The sequence below is a fragment of the Aegilops tauschii genome, chromosome 6 (assembly GCF_002575655.3).
Source record: "Aegilops tauschii subsp. strangulata cultivar AL8/78 chromosome 6, Aet v6.0, whole genome shotgun sequence".
NCBI lineage: Eukaryota > Viridiplantae > Streptophyta > Magnoliopsida > Poales > Poaceae > Aegilops > Aegilops tauschii.
This window is the reverse complement of record NC_053040.3, coordinates 293,651,492-293,677,832: the sequence shown is the minus strand read 5'-3', so window position 1 is coordinate 293,677,832 and position 26,341 is coordinate 293,651,492. Positions and strand designations below refer to the sequence as shown.

At 48.1% G+C, this 26,341-nt stretch overlaps 2 protein-coding genes across 2 annotated transcripts; both read left to right on the top strand.

Moving 5' to 3' along the window:
• Positions 1 to 134: 134 nt before the first annotated feature.
• Positions 135 to 13,092, top strand: LOC123494502 (uncharacterized). The gene is made up of 3 exons (XM_045230392.2): positions 135 to 1,041; positions 2,311 to 3,242; positions 12,118 to 13,092. The coding sequence occupies exons 1-3, from the start codon at positions 135 to 137 to the stop codon at positions 13,090 to 13,092; spliced, it is 2,814 nt and encodes a 937-aa protein (XP_045086327.2).
• Positions 13,093 to 19,201: 6,109 nt separating this feature from the next.
• LOC141026035 (uncharacterized) lies at positions 19,202 to 19,936 on the top strand. The gene has a single exon (XM_073501981.1). It carries the CDS (start codon positions 19,202 to 19,204, stop codon positions 19,934 to 19,936), a length of 735 nt encoding a protein of 244 aa, XP_073358082.1.
• The last annotated feature ends 6,405 nt before the right edge of the window (positions 19,937 to 26,341 follow it).

Sequence of the window (26,341 nt, the reverse complement as noted above, 5' to 3'; positions counted from 1 at the left end):
ACTTGTTCTGGCGCGCCAAGGTTCTACCGCTGCTACGCAGCCGGTCTCTCCTAGGGTTTGTTGATGGTTCGCTACCGTGTCCTCCGCAGGTCATCCCTACCGTCCACGGCCCGGCCATCAACCCGGAACACCGTATGTGGGTGCAGCAGGACCAGGCGATCCTCTTTGCCATCCAGGGTTCCCTAGGCGACGGGGTCGCTGGCCTTTGTCTCTTCGCCGCCACCTCCATGGATGCCTGGACGACCCTGGAGCACGCCTTTGCCCAGATCTCTGCCTCCCGCTCGATGGCCCTTCGCAGCGAACTCGCCGACATCAAGAAGCTGGACTCCTCCGCTACGACCTACTTCAACAAGATGAAGGTGCTGGCGGACACGCTCACCTCTATTGGTCGGCCGCTTAGCGACGAGGAGTTCGCCGGCTTCGTCATCAAAGGCCTCGACGCCGACTACGACAATCTCGCCGAGGCTGTCCACAACGCCAAGCCAGCGATGCCTCCTCACGAGCTCTACTCACGCCTCCTCTTCACCGAGCAACGCGTCGAGGCTCGTCGCTCCTCCGCCACCATCACCGCCCAGCCGGCGGCCTTCTGGGCCTCTCGCGGCCAGTGCCCACCTGCCCCGTCACCTGGCAAGGCAGCCCCGCCCCCTGCATCGACCCTGGGTGGGGGCCCTAACACTAGGGTGGTGTGCCAGCTATGTGGTCGTGAATGCCATGTCGCCTCCAAGTGTCACCGCCGCTTTCAGAGGAGCTTCCTTGGCATCGGCAATGACGGCAAGGGCAATGAGCGCCAGTTTGCCATGGCAGACTTTGGTCCTCCCGCCGCTGCCCCGGCTGCCCACATCACTGCCGCCTCGTCTGCCCACATCGCCGCCAAGGGCAAGGACCCGCGCGTCGAGCAGGGATACACACCATCCTACCCTGTTGATCCATCCTGGTACATGGACACCGGCGCCACGGATCACATGACGAACGAGCTCAACAAACTCTCCACCTACCAGCCCTACTACGGGCACGATCAGGTTCACACCGCCAATGGTGTAGGTATGCCCATCTCTCATATTGGCCAAGCATCTCTTTTAACTAGTCATCCCTCTAGGCAGCTTCATCTTCGTAATGTTTTACGAGTACCCTCGGTAACTCGTAATCTTTTATCTGTCCCTAAGCTCACCCTTGATAATCATGTCCTATGTGAATTTCACCCTTTTAATCTTTTTGTTAAGGATCGAGCAACCCGGGACGTTCTGCTTAGTGGCCGGTTGAGCCAAGGCTTGTACCGTTTGGAGGATCCATCCGCCCCGTGCGTCTTCAGCGGTGTTCGTGTGTCGCCTTCCCAGTGGCACTCTCACTTTGGTCACCCCACCACACCCATCGTTCGCCACATCATCCACCGTCATGAGCTGCCATTAGTGTCTAGCAATAAAGAGATGTCCGTGTGTGATGCCTGTCAGCAAGGCAAGAGTCATCAGCTACCTTTCGTTTCATCTACTAGAGAAGTAAAGAACCCTCTTGAAATTGTGTTTTCTGATGTGTGGGGTCCGGCACAAACATCTGTTAGTGGTCACAACTATTATGTCAGTTTTGTTGATGCCTATAGTCGCTTCACTTGGCTTTATCTTCTTAAGCGCAAATCTGATGTGTTTGATATATTCATACAGTTTCAATTGCATGTTGAACGTCTACTCCAGCATAAAATTATCCATGTTCAATCAGATTGGGGGGGGGGGGGGCGAATATCGCAACCTCAACACCTTCTTTAATAAGCTTGGGATCTCTCATCGTTTATCATGCCCGCATACACATCAGCAGAATGGCGCTGTTGAGCACAAACATCGCCATATAGTTGAGACCGGCCTCACACTTCTTGCTCATGCTTCTGACCCTTTCATTTTTGGAGTGATGCTTTTGCTACTGCGTGTTTTCTCATTAACAGATTACCTACGCGTGTTCTTAATATGAAAACTCCGATTGAGCTTCTCTTAGGTGAAACTCCTGACTATACCTTTTTTAAGGTGTTCGGGTGTGCCTGCTGGCCTCATCTTCGTCCTTATAATGATCGCAAACTTGAGTTTCGCTCCAAAAAGTGTGTGTTCTTAGGGTATAGTTCTCTCCATAAAGGCTACAAGTGTCTCCGTGTCCCAACCAATCGAGTCTACATATCTCGGGATGTTGTTTTTGATGAGACCGTCTTCCCCTTTTCTGCCATGCCTCAGTCATCCACCACAGCACCATCTATGCATTCATCTCCTCTTATGCCTGGCCAATTTGAAGATGTTGCATATTCGCCTGTGTTGTTACCTAATCATGGTGCAGGAATTGGACGTGGAGCTCGCCTGGAACCCCTCCCTGACGGACCCGTTACGTCGCCTGTGGTGCACGTCGATCAGCCGGTGCATGCACCGCCTCCCGCCCTCGACCCCGCACCGGGCGCCCCGTCTCCAACCGCGCCTGGGCCGGAGCCCATGCTGGCTACTGCGACCGGGCCAGAGCCTGCGACGGCCTCCTCTGAGCAGTCTTCGTCGCCACCTCCTCGCCCGGACTCCCCTCCATCGTCGCCCTCACCATCTGCGCGGGCGTCCTTGGTGCCTACTTCGCCCGGGTCTGCAGCGGCTCACACGCCGCCGGGGCCTACGTCGCCTGGCCTGCTGTCGCCTGGTCCGCCGTCCCCTGACCCGATGTCACCCGATCCTTCTTCGCCGGAGTCCCCTGGACCGGCCTCACCTGCTCCGAACATCCCGTCGGCCCCGGTGTTTGCTCCCCCGCGGCGTCCACACACTCGCAGCCGCAGTGGCATTGTTCGTCCCAAGGAGCGCACCAATGGCACGGTCACCTATCTTGCTGCTTGCCTGGCTCATGCTGTGGATGATCCAACCGCCGAACCACGCAGTTATCAAGCCGCTATGAGTATTCCACACTGGAGGGCTGCTATGGAACAAGAATATCATGCTCTTATGAAGAATAAGACCTGGACACTTGTTTCCCCTCCGTCTTGCGTCAACATCATTGATTCGAAGTGGGTGTTCAAGGTGAAGAAACATGCAGATGGTTCCATTGAGCGCTACAAAGTGCGCCTCGTGGCTAAGGGCTTTAAACAGCGTCAGGGCCTGGACTATGAGGATAAATTCAACCCAGTTGTCAAGCCTACCACTATTCGACTTCTTCTGTCTCTGGCAGTTTCTCGTGGATGGTCTCTCCGCCAGCTTGATGTGCAGAACGCTTTTCTTCATGGATTGCTTGAAGAAGAGGTTTACATGCGGCAGCTGTTGGAAATATGCCCTAGAGGCAATAATAAATTGGTTATTATTATATTTCCTTGTTCATGATAATCGTTTATTATCCATGCTAGAATTGTATTGATAGGAAACTCAGATACATGTGTGGATACATAGACAACACCATGTCCCTAGTAAGCCTCTAGTTGACTAGCTCGTTGATCAATAGATGGTTACGGTTTCCTGACCATGGACATTGGATGTCGTTGATAATGGGATCACATCATTAGGAGAATGATGTGATGGACAAGACCCAATCCTAAGCCTAGCACAAGATCGTGTAGTTCGTTTGCTCAGAGCTTTTCTAATGTCAAGTATCATTTCCTTAGACCATGAGATTGTGCAACTCCCGGATACCGTAGGAATGCTTTGGGTGTACCAAACGTCACAACGTAACTGGGTGGCTATAAAGGTGCACTACAGGTATCTCCGAAAGTGTCTGTTGGGTTGGCACGAATCGAGACTGGGATTTATCACTCCGTGTAAATGGAGAGGTATCTCTGGGCCCACTCGGTAGGACATCATCATAATGTGCACAATGTGACCAAGGAGTTGATCACGGGATGATGTGAGTTACGGAACGAGTAAAGAGACTTGCCGGTAACGAGATTGAACAAGGTATAGGGATACCGACGATCGAATCTCGGGCAAGTAACATACCGAGAGACAAAGGGAATTGTATACGGGATTGATTGAATCCCCGACATCGTGGTTCATCCGATGAGATCATCGTGGAACATGTGGGAGCCAACATGGGTATCCAGATCCCGCTGTTGGTTATTGACCGGAGAACGTCTCGGTCATGTCTGCATGGTTCCCGAACCCGTAGGGTCTACACACTTAAGGTTCGATGACGCTAGGGTTATAGGGAATAGATATACGTGGTTACCGAATGTTGTTCGGAGTCCCGGATGAGATCCCGGACGTCACGAGGAGTTCCGGAATGGTCCGGAGGTAAAGATTTATATATGGGAAGTCCTGTTTTGGTCACCGGAAAAGTTTCGGGTGCTATCGGTAATGTACCGGGACCACCGGGAGGGTCCCGGGGGTCCACCAGGTGGGGCCACCAGCCCCAGAAGTCTGTGTGGGCCAAGTGTGGGAGGGGACCAGCTCCAGGTGGGCTGGTGCGCCCCCCACCAAGGCCCAAGGCGCAGGGAGAGTGGGAGGGGGCAAACCCTAGGTCCAGATGGGCCTTAAGGCCCACCCTAGTGGCGCCCCCCCCTCTCCTCCCCTTGGCCGCACCCTAGATGGGTTTGGGGGCTGCCTCCACCCCTGGGGAGGGAACCCTAGATGGGGGCGCAGCCCCTCCCCTTCCCCTATATATACTTGAGGTATTTGGGGCTGCCAAACACACGAGAACGTCTCCCTCTTGGCGCAGCCCTACCTCTCTCTCTTCTCCTCTCCCGCGGTGCTTGGCGAAGCCCTGTAGGATTGCCACGCTCCTCCATCACCACCACGCCGTTGTGCTGCTGCTGGACGGAGTCTTCCCCAACCTCTCCCTCTCTCCTTGCTGGATCAAGGCGTGGGAGACGTCACCGGGCTGCATGTGTGTTGAACGCGGAGGCACCGTTCTTCGGTGCTTAGATCGGAATCAACCGCGATCTGAATCGCTACGAGTACGACTCCTTCATCCGCGTTCTTGCAACGCTTCCGCATCGCGATCTACAATGGTATGTAGATGCACTCCCCTTCCCCTCGTTGCTAGATTACTCCATAGATTGATCTTGGTGATGCGTAGAAAATTTTGAATTTCTGCTACGTTCCCCAACAGTGGCATCATGAGCTAGGTCTATGCGTAGTTTCTATGCACGAGTAGAACACAAAGTAGTTGTGGGCGTCGATGTTGTCAATTTACTTGCCGTTACTAGTCTTATCTTGATTCGGCAGCATCGTGGGATGAAGCGGCCCGGACCGACCTTACACGTACACTTACGTGAGACAGGTTCCACCGACTGACATGCACTAGTTGCATAAGGTGGCTAGCGGGTGTCTGTCTCTCCCACTTTAGTCGGATTGGATTCGATGAAAAGGGTTCTTATGAAGGGTAAATAAAAATTGGCATATCACGTTGTGGCTTTTGCGTAGGTAAGAAACGTTCTTGCTAGAATCCCATAGCAGCCACGTAAAACATGCAACCAATTAGAGGACGTCTAACTTGTTTTTGCAGGGTATGCTATGTGATGTGATATGGCCAAAAGGATGTGATGAATGATATATGTGATGTATGAGATTGATCATATTCTTGTAATAGGAATCACGACTTGCATGTCGATGAGTATGACAACCGGCAGGAGCCATAGGAGTTGTCTTAATTTATTGTATGACCTGCGTGTCAATAAAAACGCCATGTAATTACTTTACTTTATTGCTAACCGTTAGCCATAGTAGTAGAAGTAATAGTTGGCGAGACAACTTCAAGAAGACAGGATGATGGAGATCATGATGATGGAGATCATGGTGTCATGCCGGTGACAAAGGTGATCATGCCGCGCCTCGAAGATGGAGATCAAAAGGCGCAAGATGATATTGGCCATATCATGTCACTTTATGATTTGCATGTGATGTTTGTCATGTTTACATCTTATTTGCTTAGAACGACGGTAGCATAAATAAGATGATCCCTCACTAAAATTTCAAGAGAAGTGTTCCCCCTAACTGTGCACCGTTGCGAAGGTTCGTTGTTTGGAAGCACCACGTGATGATCAGGTGTGATAGATTCTAACGTTCGAATACAACGGGTGTTGACGAGCCTAGCATGTACAGACATGGCCTCGGAACACATGCGAAACACTTAGGTTGACTTGACGAGCCTAGCATGTACAGACATGGCCTCGGAACACAAGAGACCGAAAGGTCGAACATGAGTCGTATAGTAGATACGATCAACATGGAGATGTTCACCGATGATGACTAGTCCGTCTCACGTGATGATCGGACACGGCCTAGTTTGACTCGGATCATGTATCACTTAGATGACTAGAGGGATGTCTATCTGAGTGGGAGTTCATTAATCAGATGAACTCAATTATCATGAACATAGTCAAAAAAGGTCTTTGCAAATTATGTCATAGCTTGCGCTTTAGTTCTACTGTTTAAGATATGTTCCTAGAGAAAATTTAGTTGAAAGTTGGTAGTAGCAATTATGCGGACTGGGTCCGTAAACTGAGGATTGTCCTCATTGCTGCACAGAAGGCTTATGTCCTTAATGCACCGCTCGGTGTGCTGAACCTCAGCGTCGTCTGTAGATGTTCCGAAACATCTGACATACACGTTTTGATGACTACGTGATAGTTCAGTGCGTAATACTAACGGTTTAGAATTGTGGCACCAAAGACGTTTTGAAACGTCGCAGAACATATGAGATGTTCCGAAGACTGAAATTGAGATTTCAGACTAGTGCCCACGTCAGGAGGTATGAGACCTCTGACAAGTTTCTTAAGCCTGCAGACTAAGGGAGAAGAGCTCAATCGTTGAGCATGTGCTCAGATTGTCTGAGTGCCACAATCGCTTGAATCGAGTGGGAGTTAATCTTCCAGATGAGATAGTGATGGTTCTCCATAGTCACTGCCACCAAGCTATTATAGCTTCGTGATGAACTATAACATATCAGGGATAGACATGATGATCCTTGAGCAAATCGCGATGTTTGACACCGCGAAAGTAGAAATCAAGAAGGAGCATCAATCGTTGATGGTTAGTAAAACCACTAGTTTCTAGAAGGGCAAGCGCAAAAGGGATACTTCATGAAACAGCAAATAAGTTGCTGCTCTAGTGAAGAAACCCAAGGTTGAACCCAAACCCGAGACTAAGTGCTTCTGTAATGAGGGGAACGGTCACTGAAGCAGTACTACCCTAGATACTTGGTAGATGAGAAGGCAGGCAAGGTCGAAAGAAGTATATTGGATATACATTATATGAATGTGTACTTTACTAGTACTCCTAGCAGCACCAGGGTATTAGATACCGGTTCGGTTGCTAAGTGTTAGTAACTCGAAATAATAGCTGCGGAATAAACGGAGACTAGCTGAAGGTGAGATGACGATATGTGTTGGAAGTGTTTCCAAGGTTGATGTGATCAAGCATCGCATGCTCCCTCTACCATCGAGATTGGTGTTAAACCTAAATAATTGTTATTTGGTGTTTGCGTTGAGCATAAACATGATTGGATTATGTTTATCGTAATACGGTTATTCATTTAAGGAGAATAATGGTTACTCTGTTTATTTGAATAATACCTTCAATGGTCTTGCACCTAAAATGAATCTCGATCGCAGTGATACACATGTTCGTGCCAAAAGAAATAAAAATAGTAATGATAGTACCACATACTTGTGGCACTGCCATTTGAGTCATATTGGTATAGAACGCATGAAGAAGCTCCATGTAGATGGATCTTTGGACTCACTCGTTTTTGAAAAGATTGAGACATGCGAACCATGTCTATTGGTATATATGCATGAAGAAACTCCATGCAGATGGATCGTTTGGACTCACTTGATTTTGAATCACTTGAGACATGCAAATCATACCACATGGGCAAGATGACTGAAAGGCCTCGTTTTCAGTAAGATGGAACAGGAGAGCAACTTGTTGGAAGTAATACATTTGATGTGTGCAGTCCAATGAGTGCTGAGGCATGCAGTGGATATCGTTATGTTCTTGCTTCACAGATGATTTGAGTAGATGCTGAGAATATTTACTTGATGAAACACAAGTCTGAATTATTGAAAGGTTCAAGTAATTTCAGAGTGAAGTTGAAGATCGTCGTGACAAGAGGATAAAATGTCTATGATATGATCATAGAGATATCTGAGTTACGAGTTTGGCACACAATTAAGACATTGTGGAAAGTGTTTCATAATTAATACCGCCTGGACACCACAGTGTGATGGTGTGTCCGAACATCATAACTGCACCCTATTGGATATGGTGCATACCATGATGTCTCTTATCGAATTACCACTATCGTTCATGGGTTAGGCATTAGAGACAACCGCATTCACTTTAAATAGGGCACCACGCAATTCCGTTGAGACGACACCGTTTAGAGAAACCTAAGTTGTCGTTTCTTAAAAGTTTGGGGCTGCGATGCTTATGTGAAAAAGTTTCAGGCTAATAAGCTCGAACCCAAAGCGGATAAATGCATCTTCATAGAATACCCAAAACAGTTGGGTATACCTCCTATTTCAGATCTGGAAGCAAAAGTAATTGCTTCTAGAAACAGGTCCTTTCTCGAGGAAAAGTTTCTCTCGAAAGAATTGAGTGGGAGGATGGTGGAGACTTGATAAGGTTATTGAACCGTCACTTCAACTAGTGTGTAGCAGGGCACAGGAAGTTGTTCCTGTGGCACCTACACCAATTGAAGTGGAAGCTCATGATAGTGATCATGAAACTTCAGATCAAGTCACTACCAAACCTCGTAGGACGATAAGGATGCATACTACTTCAGAGTGGTACGTAATCCTGTCTTGGAAGTCATGTTGCTAGACAACAATGAACCTACGAGCTATGGAGAAGCGATGGTGGGCCCGGATTCCGATGAATGGCTCGAGGCCATAAAATCCGAGAGAGGATCCATGTACTTGATGGTCGTAAGGCTGTTGGGTGCAGATGGATTTTAAAAGGAAGACAGACAATAATGGTAAGTGTCACCATTAAGAAAGCTCGGCTTGTCGTTAAAATGTTTTCCGACAAGTTCAAGGAGTTGACTACGATGAGACTTTCTCACTCGTAGCGATGCTAAGAGTCTGTTGGAATTGTATTAGCAGTCTTGCAGATAGGATGTCAAAACATTGTTTCCTCGAGGAAAGGTTGTATGTGATACAACTAGAAGGTTTTTGTCAATCCTGAAAGATGCTAACAAGTGTGCAAAGCTCCATCAATCCTTCTAAGGACTGGAGTAAGCATCTCGGAGTTGGAATGTACGCTTTGATGAGATGATCAAAGTCTTTGGGTTTATACAAAGTTTATAAGAAACTTGTATTTCCAATAAAGTGAGTGGGAGCGCTACAACATTTCTGATAAGTATATGTGAATGACATATTGTTGATCTGAAATGATGTAGAATGTCTGGAAAGCATAAAGGGTTGTTTGAAAGGAGTTTTTGAAAGGAAGATGACCTGGATAAAGCCGCTTACATATTGGGCATCAAGATCCATAGAGATAGATCAAGACGCCCGATGATACTTTCAAAGAACGCACATCTTGACATGATTTTGAAAGAGTTCAAAATAGATCAGCAAAGAAGGAGTTCTTGGCTGTGTTACAAGGTGTGAGTATTGAGTAAGACTCAAGACATGACCACAGTAGAAGAGAGAGAAAGGACGAAGGTCGTCCCCTATGCTTTAGACGTAGGCTCTACAGTATGCTATGCTGTGTACCGCACATGAAGTGTGCCTTGCCATGAGTTGGTCAAGGGGTACAATGGTGATCCGGTGATGGATCACATGACAGCGGTCGAACTTATCCTTAGTATCTAGTGGACTAAGAAATTTTCTCGATTATGGAGGTGAAAAGGAGTTCGTCGTAAAGAGTTACGTCGATGCGAACTTTGACACTAATCCGGATGACTCTGAGTAGTAAACCGGATTCGCATAGTAGAGCAGTTATTTGAAATGGCTCCAAATAGCGCGTGGTAGCATCCACAAGATGACATAGATATTCGTAAAGCACACACGGATCTGAAAGGTTCAGACCTGTTGACTAATAACCTCTCTCACAAGCATAACATGATCAAACCAGAACTCATTTGAGTGTTAATCACATAGTGATGTGAACTAGATTGTTGACTCTAGTAAACTCTTTGGATGTTGGTCACATGGTGATGTGACCTGCGAGTGTTAATCACATGGTGATGTGAACTAGATTATTGACTCTAGTGCAAGTGGGAGACTGTTGGAAATATGCCCTAGAGGCAATAATAAATTGGTTATTATTATATTTCCTTGTTCATGATAATCGTTTATTATCCATGCTAGAATTGTATTGATAGGAAACTCAGATACATGTGTGGATACATAGACAACACCATGTCCCTAGTAAGCCTCTAGTTGACTAGCTCGTTGATCAATAGATGGTTACGGTTTCCTGACCATGGACATTGGATGTCGTTGATAACGGGATCACATCATTAGGAGAATGATGTGATGGACAAGACCCAATCCTAAGCCTAGCACAAGATCGTGTAGTTCGTTTGCTCAGAGCTTTTCTAATGTCAAGTATCATTTCCTTAGACCATGAGATTGTGCAACTCCCGGATACCGTAGGAATGCTTTGGGTGTACCAAACGTCACAACGTAACTGGGTGGCTATAAAGGTGCACTACAGGTATCTCCGAAAGTGTCTGTTGGGTTGGCACGAATCGAGACTGGGATTTGTCACTCCGTGTAAATGGAGAGGTATCTCTGGGCCCACTCGGTAGGACATCATCATAATGTGCACAATGTGACCAAGGAGTTGATCACGGGATGATGTGAGTTACGGAACGAGTAAAGAGACTTGCCGGTAACGAGATTGAACAAGGTATAGGGATACCGACGATCGAATCTCGGGCAAGTAACATACCGAGAGACAAAGGGAATTGTATACGGGATTGATTGAATCCCCGACATCGTGGTTCATCCGATGAGATCATCGTGGAACATGTGGGAGCCAACATGGGTATCCAGATCCCGCTGTTGGTTATTGACCGGAGAACGTCTCGGTCATGTCTGCATGGTTCCCGAACCCGTAGGGTCTACACACTTAAGGCTCGATGACGCTAGGGTTATAGGGAATAGATATACCTGGTTACCGAATGTTGTTCGGAGTCCCGGATGAGATCCCGGACGTCACGAGGAGTTCCGGAATGGTCCGGAGGTAAAGATTTATATATGGGAAGTCCTGTTTTGGTCACCGGAAAAGTTTCAGGTGCTATCGGTAACATACCGGGACCACCGGGAGGGTCCCGAGGGTCCACCAGGTGGGGCCACCGGCCCCAGATGGCTGCGTGGGCCAAGTGTGGGAAGGGACCAGCCCCTAGGTGGGCTGGGGCGCCTCCCACAAGGGGCCCAGGGCGCAGGAAAGGGGGGAAGGGGGAAACCCTAGGCTCAGATGGGCCTAAGGCCCATCTAGTGGGGCGCCCCCCTCTCTCCCCCTTTGGCCGCCCCCCAAGTCCCATCTAGGGCTGGCCGCACCCCTTGGGGGGGAACCCTAGATGGGGGCGCAGCCCCTCCCCCTCCCCTATATATAGTGGGGGTTTTGGGGCTGCCATAGACATGAGACTTCCTCTCTCTTGGCGCAGCCCTACCCCTCTCCCTCCTCCTCCTCTCCCGCGGTGCTTGGCGAAGCCCTGCGGGATTGCCACGCTCCTCCATCACCACCACGCCGTCGTGCTGCTGCTGGACGGAGTCTTCCCCAACCTCTCCCTCTCTCCTTGCTGGATCAAGGCGTGGGAGACGTCACCGGGCTGCACGTGTGTTGAACGCGGAGGCACCGTTCTTCGGTGCTTAGATCGGAATCAACCGCGATCTGAATCGCTACGAGTACGACTCCTTCATCCGCGTTCTTGCAACGCTTCCGCATCGCGATCTACAATGGTATGTAGATGCACTCCCCTTCCCCTCGTTGCTAGATTACTCCATAGATTGATCTTGGTGATACGTAGAAAATTTTGAATTTCTGCTACGTTCCCCAACAGCAGCCACCTGGATCTGTTGATCACACTCAGCCTCATCATCTCTGTCATCTGACGAAGGCCATATATGAACTGAAGCAGGCTCCCCGTGCCTGGCATGCTCGCCTGGCTTCAGCTCTACGCACTCATGGGTTCATTCCTTCGACGGCTGATACTTCACTGTTCTTGTTTCAGCGACCGAGTGTGACCATGTACCTCCTTGTGTATGTGGATGATATTGTCCTGATGAGCTCATCTCCCACGGCTGCTGATGCTCTTGGGACTGCACTTGGTCGTGATTTTGCAGTTAAGGATTTGGGACAGCATCATTTCTTCCTGGGTATTGAGGTCGCTCATCAGTCTCGTGGCAGTTTGGCTTTCACCCAGAAGAAGTACTCTCTTGATCTCTTGCGCCGTGCTGGTATGCTCAAGTGCAAGCCATCGCCTGCGCCCATGTCCTCCACTGACACCCTTTCTGCTGCTGATGGTGCTCTTCTCTTTCCTGAGGATGCTACTGAGTACAGGAGTATTGTTGGTGGCCTGCAGTATCTGACGATCACGCGTCCTGATCTCTCCTTTGCGGTTAACAGGGTGTGTCAGTATCTTCATGCTCCTACTGATGTACACCGGTCTGCTGTGAAGCGCATACTGCGTTATGTGCGTCTCACTGTCTCCTTTGGTCTTCACCTGCGCCCCAGTTCCTCTGGAGTTATTTCTGCATTCTCTGATGCTGATTGGGCTGGGTGTCCAGATGACAGGCGATCCACGGGGGGACATGCTGTGTTCTTGGGTCCTAATCTGATCGTCTGGAGTGCACACAAGCAAGCCACTGTTTCCCGCAGCAGCACAAAAGCTGAGTACAAGTCGGTTGCCAATGCAACTGCTGAACTTATATGGATTGAGTCCCTACTTCGAGAGCTAGGAGTTGCTCAGCCACATCCTTCGGTCCTTTGGTGTGACAACATCGGTACTACGTTTCTGTCGTCAAACCCGGTGTTTCATGCACGGACTAAACACATTGAGATTGACTATCATTTTGTGAGGGAACGTGTTGCACAGAAGCTGCTACAAGTCAGGTTTATCTCTTCAAAAGATCAACTTGCAGACATCTTCACAAGCCTCTACCTTCTCCCATGTTTGAGGTCCGTAGGCGCAATCTCAACCTCCTAGATACTTCAGGAGTGAGTTGAGATTGAGGGAGGGTGTTAGACTTCGTATTGTAACCCTACTGTGTAAACCATACCTTATTGATATTGAACTTGTATGTCATCAATATATATATGTGATAGACCAACCCTTTGATTGAGGGTTGAGCCAGTTCCCTCAAAACCTACGTTTTACACGGTCAATGGACGAAGAGATCTATCGAGACGGACTCTTGATGGCATAGAGCTCCATGTAACAAAACCGCAGACGATCGATCGTCGATGCGCTGCCAGTGCCTGCCGGCCAGACTCGTCATCTCATCTCTGATCGATCGCGCGACCGGCCGACACGGCAATGCCGATGCACGCCCCTCGTGCCCTGCCGCTGCCGCAAAGACAAATACGTACGGATAGATTATGCATGGTTCTGCGAGTCCCGCGACGACACAGCGGAGAAGCTTCCGTTCCGTGACCTGCCGCCGATGGACATGCGATGCGTGCGAGCGTCCCTGTCGGGCCGTCCGGTACGTTGTCTACAGTCTACTCTACCTATCATATCTTTCTTGTGGCAGCGGTACACGTGAATCCTCACCGACGGGTGCCTGTCGGAGACAGGAGAGGAGTAGATCGGTATGGGCATGGCACACGGCGGCAAGGTCGGAGTCGGACGTACGCCAATACACGATCCATGGCCACGCCCCGTACGCGCACAGCACAGTGCAGGCCGGCCGTCACGCGCGTCAGGGAAGGGAAGCTCGGCCCAGCGGGGCTATCAGTGCAGCCCAGTCCAGGGTGGCTGATACATGCGGCGGAAAGAAGCTTGGCGGCATGGCGCCGTACGTTACGTTACGTTACGTACTGCCATGCCATTGCCAAGCTGCCATGCACATGGGCCATGGCTGCCTGCGAGTCTCAAGGGTTCCAGAGTTTTTAGTTGTTCAACGAAATCCAGAATCAAGATACGCGAACGAGCATGCAAGCGGTGCGGGCGTGCGGCCATTGTAAACTGCGGCGCCGACGGGGCTGTTCACTTGTGCTGCATGCATGATGTAGTGTTTTTTTTTTGAGGCAGTGCATGATGTAGATTTTTTTGTGATCCGTGCATGATGTAGATAGAGTGCAGCGGAAGAGATGGATCTTCATTCCTGTAGAGCACAGTGAAATAGGTTAGGTTTCACGACTTTACGGCCCGATGGGCCGGCCGAGTTTCTAGCCGATATATAGGTAGAGAACTGCTACACGTACGACGAATTTATACGATTTTTACTTTCTCACGGGAGCTCCTAACCGGCGCCTTCAGCGCCGGTTGGACCTTCTGGCGCCCACGCTGCTCCTGTTATGGGCCCGGCCCAGAAACACGCAGCACTCCAATGCAGTAGCCCGTAAAAATACCAAAAATATATGGCGCTGCTGTGGATTCGAGCCGTAAAAATACCAAAAATATATGGCGCTGCTGTGGATTCGAACCCGCGTCGCTTACCTCCAGTAAACAGTTAGCCAACCACTCGAGCTACCCCGCAGTACTGAAACATTTCAGCGCGACAAAGCTTGAATACAAAACGCTGCAGGCACGTAGATTTTTGGATTATTTAAAAACATTTAGAAAAACATGATTTCTTTTGAACAACAATGTGAAATATTTTTGAAATTTCACAGATTTTATAAAGAATCACGAATAAAAAAAGTTCATGGATTCAAAAAAAAAGTTCACCGATTTTGAAAAAAAAGTTCATCGGTTTTGAAAAAAAGTTCACGAACGTAAAAAAAAAGTTCACCGACTTAAAAAAAGTTCATCGAATTTGAAAAAAAATTCATCGAATTTTTAAAAAGTTCACGGACCTAAAAAAAGTTCATAAAATTTGAAAAAAGTTCACCAAATTGAAGAAATATTCATCGATTTTGAAAAAAAAGTTCACAGATTTCAGTAAAAGTTCATCCTATTAGAAAAAAGTGCATCAAATTTGAAAAAAGTTCATTGATTTAAAAAAATGTTTATTCAATTAGCAAAAGTTCATCGAATTTGAAAAATTGTTCATAATATTCGGTGAACTTTTTTGCATCGAATTAGAAAAAGAAAAAAATGAAAAAAAAATGAAAAAGAAAACGAAAAAAGAAAAAGAAAAAAAAGGGATAACAGAAGAAGAAGCAGTGTATGATCACAGCAGGTGGAGTGGCTGGCGTGGTTGGCATGTCTTGCACCGAACCTCGATGGCGCGGGTTCAGATCCAACCCAGCACCATTTTTTGCAGACTTTTACAAAAGGAAAAAAAAGAGAAATGGGCTGGCCCATGGCGGAGCGGGGGGTGTGCGCCCTGTACCGTTAAAGCTGTAGCGGGCGCTTAGGATTTGCCCTTTCTCACTTCGTCCACAATGTCAACACGATGATGACATTTGGAATTTGGACTACTTGAGATTGGGGCCATTACTCCATGACTCCGTGTAATTAAACAGGGCAATTCCTAAACGGCGCCCGCTGCGCCCGTTAATGTGTTACATGCAAACCGGTGCACACCCGCCGCATGAATCTGGGCCGGCCCGTTTAGGTCTTCTTTTCCCGTCTCAAACTGCAAAAATATGCGTCCGCAAGTGAGTTTGCAGCGACCCGAACTTCGGATCTCGCTGTAGTTGATAAATGGCCTTGACCACCCGGATTACCTCGTCTGTAGTCGTTTCTTCTCCCTTTCTTTGTTTTTCTTCTATCACTTTTTTTTATTTTTTATTTTATTTTTCTCTTCCCTTTTGATTTCTTTTTCCTTTTTCTTAATTTCGTGAACTTTTTGAGAATCCGTGACTTTATTCCAAATTGATGCTTTTTTCAAAATTCATGAACTTTTATTCGATTTTGTGAACTCTTTTTGAAATCGATGAACTCTTTTTCCGAGTCTGTGAACTTTTCTTGAAAATCAATGGACCTTTTTCCAAATCGATGATTTTTTTCAAAATTGATGAACTTTTATTCGAATTTGTGAACTCTTTTTGAAAATCGATGAACTTTTTTTCAAATCGATGAACTCTTTTCCAAAATTTGTGAACATTTTTGAAAATCGATGAACTTTTGTGAATTTGTGAACTTTTTTGAAAATCGATGAACTTTTTTTCAAAATGACGAACTCTTTTCCGGATTTGTGAACTTTTTTCAAGTTTGTGAACTTTTTTGACAATCGATGAACTTGTTTTTCAAAATTGATGAACGTTTTTCAAAATCGATGAACCTTTTTCAAATTTTTGAACTTTTTTTAAATCTTGGTGAAAGTTTTTGAATACATGAACTTTTTCTAATTCGCGATTTTCTAAAACTTATTTCATATTTTTTTTCTTTTCCAAAAAATCACGTCTTTCTAAATTTTTTGTACCAGAAATATTGCGGTTAGTGTTGTTGTTAACCATCTCGCGCTGTAATGAATCATTAGGTTGTAGTAGCTGTACTGGTTAGGCACGATGCATTGTAACTAAACGGCGCAAGATCAAATCCTGTTGGGAGCAGCTTTTTTGGGAGCTTTTTTCTCTGCGTGTTCCGGCCGGCCCACCAGATAGCGGCAGTGGGCGCCAGTTGCCTGTAAGCGCCATACAGGAGCTCCCATTAAATAGAGCTCCCATTTAAAAAAAACTCTTCCCCTAGGTTTAGGGTTCCACCTCTCCTCTGGCGATTAAGCCAGAGTCCATGTAAAACCCTCGCTAGGGGCCGGATTTCTTCGGCCGCCGGTGAGATCAATCTATCTCCGCCACGCAGATCCGTTTGCATGGCGGAACCAACGCAGCAGGAGATAGGGGGAAAGGAGGAAGGCGGGACGGCGGGGTTAGCATCGGCGGCGGCGGCGGTAGCGCAGATTGGATCGGGAGGTGTGATGGGGGGCGATGAAGATCGGGATGTAGAGAGAATCGGGAGAGCGGGCGGAGTGAGAGGAAGCACAGCGGAGATGGGGGTACATGAGGATGAGATCGAGGATTTAGATGGGAATCTCCATGATTCTGATCTCGGTTTGGAGGACCAGTTGGCTAGGATGAAGCTCCATGGGAAGGAAGAAGAAGACTTAGATTTCTCGGCAGAGGTGGAAGACCTGATCAAGGACGTCCGCTGGTTGGCGTTGTTCCGTGTCCACACGACGAAGCCGTTCAGCCATGCGGCTCTACTGCAGCAGATGCGCAATGCGTGGGCGGCGGCGCAAGGGGTTACTTTCAACATCAAGGGGCCAAACCTTTTTTTAGTTCAATGCCACTGCTTGGGGGATTGGAGGAAGATCATGGAGGGAGGGCCTTGGCTGTTCAGAAGGGCACCGGTGGTGATCCAAGAGTATGATGGTTTCTCAGATGTGAAGGAGTTTAAACTTGACAAGATTCCGGTGTGGGCTAGGGTGAAGGGTCTGCCAGATGGCCTCACTAGGAAGAGGGAAAGGAGCAAGGCGGGACAGCGGGGTTAGCATCGGCGGCAGCGGCGGTAGCGCAGATTGGATAGGGAGGTGTGATGGGGGGCGATGAAGATCGGGATGTAGAGAGAATCGGGAGAGCGGGCGGAGTGAGAGAAAGCATAGCGGAGATGGGGGTACATGAGGATGAGATCGAGGATTTAGATGGGAATCTCCATGATTCCGATCTCGGTTTGGAGGACCAGTTGGCTGGGATGAAGCTCCATGGGAAGGAAGAAGAAGACTTAGATTTCTCGGCAGAGGTGGAAGACCTGATCAAGGACGTCCGCTGGTTGGCGTTGTTCCGTGTCCACACGACGAAGCCGTTCAGCCATGCGGCTCTACTGCAGCAGATGCGCAATGCGTGGGCGGCGGCGCAAGGGGTTACTTTCAACATCAAGGGGCCAAACCTTTTTTTGGTTGAATGCCACTGCTTGGGGGATTGGAGGAAGATCATGGAGGGAGGGCCTTGGCTGTTCAGAAGGGCACTGGTGGTGATCCAAGAGTATGATGGTTTCTCATATGTGAAGGAGTTTTAAACTTGACAAGATTCCGGTGTGGGCTAGGGTGAAGGGTCTGCCAGATGGCCTCACTAGGAAGAGAGAATTGGCAGAAAAAGTGGCAGCAAAAGTAGGTGACCCCCCATTCAATGTGATCATGAATGAGGGGAGGATTAAACCGGCTAGCACTTTGCGGGCTAGGGTTTATGTGGATGTCAACATCCCTCTGGTTCGCTTTGTACACATCACTTTGAAGGAACGGAAGAAATATAGTGTGTACTATGAGAAGCTTCCTGATTTTTGCTATGCATGTGGACTGATGGGACACCTTGCTGATGAATGCGGTGATGGAGTTCATGATCCAAGTACCTTTGAATGGGGCGATTGGCTGTTATGGGAGCCGGAGATGCCTGCTACTCAGCCCTTTGGGGGTGGAGGGAGAGGAGCGGGAGGGGGAAGGGGAAGAGGCCGGACGGCAGGTGGAGAAGATAGAGGAGCGTGGGAAGGTAGAGGACCGGTGGGAGGAAGAGGAAGGAATGAGGGAGGAGAAGGAGTTTTTCACGCCCTGCATCAGATGGATGTGGATGAACGGGGCGCTCTGGTCGAGAGGGGAGGTGAGAAGGGGGCGAGGAAGAGGCTGGTGACTGCGGACGGAACGCTTCACATTGGGGGGCAACAGTTGAAGAACCTGTCGGGCAAGGTTGCGGATACGGTGATGATGATCGAAGGAACTACGCCATCAGCTGGCTCATCTGCGGTGGTTACTACGCCAGAGAAAAATCACGCCATAAAGAAGCGTCGTCAAGGAGGGGAAACAGGAGAAAGTTCGGAGCAAAACAGTGAGGCGGCCTCCCTTGAGGAGGGCCGCCGGTCAAGATGAGAACCCTATGCTGGAACTGTCGTGGGATTGGTGACCCCGCGACAGTACATGAGCTCCGCGTTCTTGTGGAGGCTAGTGCGCCGTCGGTGCTTTGTATAGTGGAGACACAGATAGCAAAGAACCGAGTGGAGGGTTTGGCGGCTTCGTTAGGTTTTGATAGTAGCTTTGCAGTAGCAGTAGTGGAAGGAGTGGAGGACTATGTATTTTCTGGAAATCAACTGTTGATCTTGCAATTTTTTTTCTCAATACCACATTGACTCATGGGTTTCTGAACCAGGCGCCGTGCAATGGCGTTTGGCATGTTTCTATGGGGAGGCAAATAGGAGCCTGAGATATAAAACTTGGGACACGATGAGGAGATTGCGAGGAGAGAGTACCCTGCCTTGGGTTTGCATCGGCGACTTTAATGAGATTTTGCGCCAAGAAGAGCAGATGGGCCCAAACACCCGAGACAGCTCGCAGATCGCTGGGTTCCAGGAGGCTGTTGATGTTTGTGGCTTGTTGGACCTGGGTTATAAGGGTTTGGATTGGACATTTGAGAAGCGGGTGACGGGTGGACAGTATTGCAGGGTCAGGCTGGATAGAGCATTGGCAACATCTAGCTGGTCGAGCTTGTTTCCATTTGCTAGCGTGGAGCACCTGACAGCGGCGAAGAGTGATCATAGTCCCATCCTATTGTTGAATGACTTGGAAGTTGGGAACCGGAGAATGAATATAAATAAACCATTTCGCTATGAGTGCGCGTGGGAGACAGATAGCCGCTTCGCAGCAACTGTGGAAGCTGCATGGAATGAAGATGGCCCTGCGGGTTCGGTGTCCAAGCTGGCAAACAAGCTGCATTCTGTTTCTTCGGCCATGACGCGATGGGGGCGGCACACTTTTGGTTCTGTTCGTATGGAGTTGCGTTCTCTTCGCCGCCAACTAGCTTTGCTTCGAGAGGAATCGACACGCATGGGTCCCAGCCAGGAAGAGAAAGCTATTGAGGATCGAATGATAGAACTAGCCTATCGGGAGGAGATAATGGCGAGGCAGCGATCCCGCATCACCTGGCTTTCTGAAGGTGATCGGAATACAGAATTTTTTTAGCGGAAAGCTAGCGCGAGAAGGTCTAAGAACAGAATAACACAGTTGAACCGGGAGGATGGCTCCGTTTGTACGGATAGGGATGAGCTGGCCAACATGGCAACAGAATTTTATGCAAACCTGTATACATCGGAGGGCACTATTGGCATGGAAGAGGTGCTATCACATATACCAGTGCGGGTGGATGGCACAATGAACTCAAGGTTGAATGAAACTTACAGCAAAGAGGAAGTAAAGGAAGCCCTCTTCCAAATGTTTCCGACCAAAGCACCGGCCCGGACGGTTTCCCCGCCCACTTCTTTCAGAAGCATTGGGAACTTTGTGGGGATGAGGTAACAAGAATGATCATTCGAGTGCTCGATGGAGTAGATTCACCGGAGGAGATTAACATCACGTTCATTGTTTTAATTCCCAAGATAGCGAGTCCAAAAGTTTTAGGACAGTTTCGGCCGATAAGCCTTTGTAACGTGATCTTCAAGATCGCCTCAAAGGTCTTAGCAAACCGGCTGAAATCCATTCTCCCCGATATCATCTCTGAAGAGCAGTCGGCTTTCGTTCCCGGATGCCTTATAACGGATAACTTCATAACAGCCTACGAGTGCTTGCATTACATGAAAACCAGGAGGGTCATGTTGGAAATATGCCCTAGAGGCAATAATAAATGGTTATTATTATATTTCTTTGTTCATGGTAATTGTCTATTATTCATGCTATAATTGTATTATCCGGAAATCGTAATACATGTGTGAATACATAGACCACAACCTATCCCTAGTAAGCCTCTAGTTGACTAGCTCGTTGATCAACAGATAGTCATGGTTTCCTGACTATGGACATTGGATGTCATTGATAACGGGATCACATCATTAGGAGAATGATGTGATGGACAAGACCCAATCCTAAGCATAGCATAAAAGATCGTGTAGTTTCGTTTGCTAGAGCTTTTCCAATGTCAAGTATCTTTTCCTTAGACCATGAGATCGTGCAACTCCCGGATACCGTAGGAGTGCTTTGGGTGTGCCAAACGTCACAACGTAACTGGGTGACTATAAAGGTGCATTACGGGTATCTCCGAAAGTGTCTGTTGGGTTGGCACGGATCGAGACTGGGATTTGTCACTCCGTGTGACGGAGAGGTATCTCTGGGCCCACTCGGTAATGCATCATCATAATGAGCTCAATGTGACTAAGGCGTTAGCCACGGGATCATGCATTGCGGTACGAGTAAAGAGACTTGCCGGTAACGAGATTGAACAAGGTATTGGGATACCGACGATCGAATCTCGGGCAAGTAACACACCGTTTGACAAAGGGAATTGCATACGGATTGATTGAATCCTCGACACCGTGGTTCATCCGATGAGATCATCGTGGAGCATATGGGAGCCAACATGGGTATCCAGATCCCGCTGTTGGTTATTGATCGGAGAGGCGTCTCGGTCATGTCTGCATGTCTCCCGAACCCGTAGGGTCTACACACTTAAGGTCCGGTGACGCTAGGGTTGTAGAGATATATGTATGCGGAAACCCGAAAGTTGTTCGGAGTCCCGGATGAGATCCCGGACATCACGAGAGGTTCCGAAATGGTCCGGAGGTAAAGATTTATATATGGGAAGTCTTATTTTGGTCGCTGGAAAAGTTTCGCGCTTTATCGGTATTGTACCGGGAGTGCCGAAAGGGGTCCGGGGGTCCACCAAGGGGGTCCACCAGCCCCGGGGGGCCACATGGGCTGTAAGGAGTGCGCCTTGGCCTATATGGGCCAAGGGCACCAGCCCCAAGAGGCCCATGCGCAAGAGATAAGAAAGAAGGGAGAGTCCTAAAGGGGGAAGGCACCTCCGAGGTGCCTTGGGGGGGAAGGACTCCCCCCTGGCCGCACCCTTCCTTGGAGGAAGGGGCAAGGCTGCGCCCCCCCTCTCCCTTGGCCCTATATATAGTGGGGGGAAGGGAGGGCAGCAACATCTAAGCCTTGGGCGCCTCCCTCCTCCCCTGCAACACCTCTCTCTCTCTCGCAGAAGCTCGGCGAAGCCCTGCCGGAGACCCGCTACATCCACCACCACGCCGTCGTGCTGTTGGATCTCCATCAACCTCTCCTTCCCCCTTGCTGGATCAAGAGGAGGAGACGTCACTGCACCGTACGTGTGTTGAACGCGGAGGTGCCGTACGTTCGGCACTCGGTCATCGGTGATTTGGATCACGGCGAGTACGACTCCGTCATCCACGTTCATTGGAACGCTTCCGCTCGCGATCTACAAGGGTATGTAGATCCACTCCTTTACCCTCGTTGCTAGTAGACTCCATAGATGCATCTTTGTGAGCGTAGGAAAATTTTAAATTATGCTACGATTCCCAACAGTGGCATCATGAGCCAGGTCTATGCGTAGTTACTATGCACGAGTAGAACACAAAGCAGTTGTGGGCGTTGAGTTTGCCAATTCTTCTTGCCGCTACTAGTCTTTTCTTGTTTCGGCGGCATTGTAGGATGAAGCGGCCCGGACCGACCTTACACGTACTCTTACGTGAGACAGGTTCCACCGACTGACATGCACTAGATGCATAAGGTGGCTAGCGGGTGTCTGTCTCTCCTACTTTAGTCGGAACAGATTCGATGAAAAGGGTCCTTATGAAGGGTAAATAGAAATTGGCAAATCACGTTGTGGTCATACGTAGGTAAGAAACGTTCTTGCTAGAAACCTACAAACCACGTAAAAATTGCAACAACAAATAGAGGACGTCTAACTTGTTTTTGCAGCAAGTGCTATGTGATGTGATATGGCCAGAAGATGTGATGAATGATATATGTGATGTATGAGATTGATCATATTCTTGTAATAAGAATCACGACTTGCATGTCGATGACAATGACAACCGGTAGGAGCCATAGGAGTTGTCTTTATTATTTTGTATGACCTGCGTGTCATTGAATAACGCCATGTAAATTACTTTACTTTATTGCTAAACGCGTTAGCCATAGAAGTAGAAGTAATCATTGGTGTGACGACTTCATGAAGACACAATGATGGAGATCATGATGATGGAGATCATGGTGTCATGACCGGTGACAAAGATGATCATGGTGCCCCGAAGATGGAGATCAAAGGAGCATGATGATATTGGCCATATCATGTCACTATTTGATTGCATGTGATGTTTATCATGTTTTTGCATCTTATTTGCTTAGAACGACGGTAGCAAGTAGGATGATCCCTTATAATAATTTCAAGAAAGTGTTCACCCTAACTGTGCACCGTTGCGAAGGTTCGTCGTTTCGAAGCACCACGTGATGATCGGGTGTGATAGATTCTTACGTTCGAATACAACGGGTGTTGACGAGCCTAGCATGTACAGACATGGCCTCGGAACACACGCAATACACTTAGGTTGACTTGACGAGCCTAGCATGTACAGACATGGCCTCGGAACACGGAGGACCGAAAGGTCGAGCATGAGTCGTATAGAAGATACGATCAACATGGAGATGTTCACCGATCTTGACTAGTCCGTCTCACGTGATGATCAGACACGGCCTAGTTGAACTCGGATCATGTTTCACTTAGATGACTAGAGGGATGTCTATCTGAGTGGGAGTTCATTAAATAATTTGATTAGATGAACTCAATTATCATGAACTTAGTCTAAAATCTTTACACTATGTATTGTAGATCAAATGGCCAACGTTGTCCTCAATTTCAACGCGTTCCTAGAGAAAACCAAGCTGAAAGATGATGGCAGCAACTATACGGACTGGGTCCAGAACCTGAGGCTCATCCTCATAGTAGCCAAGAAAGATTATGTCTTAGAAGCACCGCTAGGTGATGCACCAATCCCACAGAACCAAGACGTTATGAACGCTTGGCAATCACGTGTTGATGATTACTCCCTCGTTCAGTGCGGCATGCTTTACAGCTTAGAACCGGGTCTCCAAAAGCGTTTTGAGAAACATGGAGCATATGAGATGTTCGAGGAGCTGAAACTGGTTTTTCAAGCTCATGCCCTGGTCGAGAGATATGATTTCTCCGACAAGTTCTTTAGCTGTAAAATGGAGGAGAACAGTTCTATTAGTGAGCACATACTCAGAATGTCTGGGTTGCACAACCGCTTGTCTCAGCTGGGAGTTAATCTCCCGGATGACGCGGTCATTGACAGAATCCTCCAGTCGCTTCCACCAAGCTACAAGAGCTTTGTGATGAACTACAATATGCAGGGGATGGAAAAGACCATTCCCGAGGTATATTCAATGCTGAAATCAGCGGAAGGGGAGATCAGAAAAGAACATCAAGTGTTGATGGTGAATAAAACCACCAAGTTCAAGAAGGGCAAGGGTAAGAAGAACTTCAAGAAGGACGGCAAGGGAGTTGCCGCGCCCGGTAAACCAGTTACTGGGAAGAAGTCAAAGAATGGACCCAAGCCCGGGACTGAGTGCTTTTATTGCAAGGGAAGTGGTCCCTGGAAGCGGAACTGCCCCAAATATTTAGCGGACAAGAAGAAGGCCGGCAACACCCAAGGTATATGTGATATACAAGTAATTGATGTGTACCTTACCAGTACTCGTAGTAGCTCCTGGGTATTTGATACTGGTGCGGTTGCTCATATTTGTAACTCAAAACAGGAACTACGGAATAAACGGAGACTGGCAAAGGACGAGGTGACGATGCGCGTCGGGAATGGTTCCAAGGTCGATGTGATCGCCGTCGGCACGCTACCTCTGCATCTACCCACGGGATTAGTTTTAAACCTCAATAATTATTATTTAGTGCCAGCTTTGAGCATGAACATTGTGTCTGGATCTCGTTTAATTCGAGATGGCTACTCATTTAAATCCGAGAATAATGGTTGTTCTATTTATTTGAGAGAGATGTTTTATGGTCATGCCCCGCTGGTCAATGGTTTATTTTTGATGAATCTCGAACGTGATGTTACACATGTTCATAGTGTGAATACCAAAAGATATAAAGTTGATAACGATAGTCCCACGTACTTGTGGCACTGCCGCCTTGGTCACATTGGTGTCAAGCGCATGAAGAAGCTCCATGCAGATGGACTTTTGGAGTCTCTTGATTACGAATCATTTGACACATGCGAACCATGCCTCATGGGTAAGATGACCAAGACTCCGTTCTCCGGAACAATGGAGCGAGCAACCAACTTATTGGAAATCATACATACCGATGTGTGTGGTCCAATGAGTGTTGAGGCTCGCGGAGGATATCGTTATTTTCTCACTCTCACTGATGATTTGAGTAGATATGGATATGTCTACCTAATGAAACACAAGTCTGAAACCTTTGAAAAGTTCAAGGAATTTCAGAGTGAAGTTGAGAATCAACGTGATAGGAGAATAAAATTCCTACGATCAGATCGTGGTGGAGAATATTTAAGTCACGAGTTTGGTGCACACTTAAGGAAATGTGGAATAGTTTCACAACTCACGCCGCCTGGAACACCTCAGAGAAATGGTGTGTCCGAACGTCGTAATCGCACTCTATTGGATATGGTGCGATCTATGATGTCTCTTACCGATTTACCGCTCTCATTTTGGGGTTATGCTTTAGAGACTGCTGCATTCACTTTAAATAGGGCTCCGTCGAAATCCGTTGAGACGACACCGTATGAATTATGGTTTGGGAAGAAACCTAAGCTGTCGTTTCTAAAAGTTTGGGGATGCGATGCTTATGTCAAGAAACTTCAACCTGAAAAGCTCGAACCCAAATCGGAAAAATGCGTCTTCATAGGATACCCTAAGGAAACTGTTGGGTATACCTTCTACCTCAGATCCGAAGGCAAGATCTTCGTTGCCAAGAACGGGTCCTTTCTAGAGAAGGAGTTTCTCTCGAAAGAATTGAGTAGGAGGAAAGTGGAACTTGATGAGGTGATAGTCACCCCTTCCGAACCGGAAAGTAGCGCAGCGCGGGAAAGTGTTCCTGTGGTGCCTACACTGACTGGGGAGGAAGTTAATGATGATGATCATGAAGCTTCGGATCAAGTTACTGAACTTCGTAGGTCCACAAGGACACGTTCCGCACCAGAGTGGTACGGCAACCCTGTCCTAGAAATCATGTTGTTAGACAACGGTGAACCTTCGAACTATGAAGAAGCGATGGCGGGCCCGGATTCCGACAAATGGCTAGAAGCCATGAAATCCGAGATAGAATCCATGTATGAAAACAAAGTATGGACTTTGACTGACTTGCCCGACGAGCGGCGAGCCATAGAAAACAAATGGATCTTTAAGAAGAAGACGGACGCGGATGGTAATGTGACCATCTACAAAGCTCGACTTGTCGCTAAGGGTTATCGAAAAGTTCAAGGGGTTGACTACGATGAGACTTTCTCACCCGTAGCGAAGCTGAAGTCCGTCCGAATCATGTTAGCAATTGCCGCATACTATGATTATGAGATATGGCAGATGGAC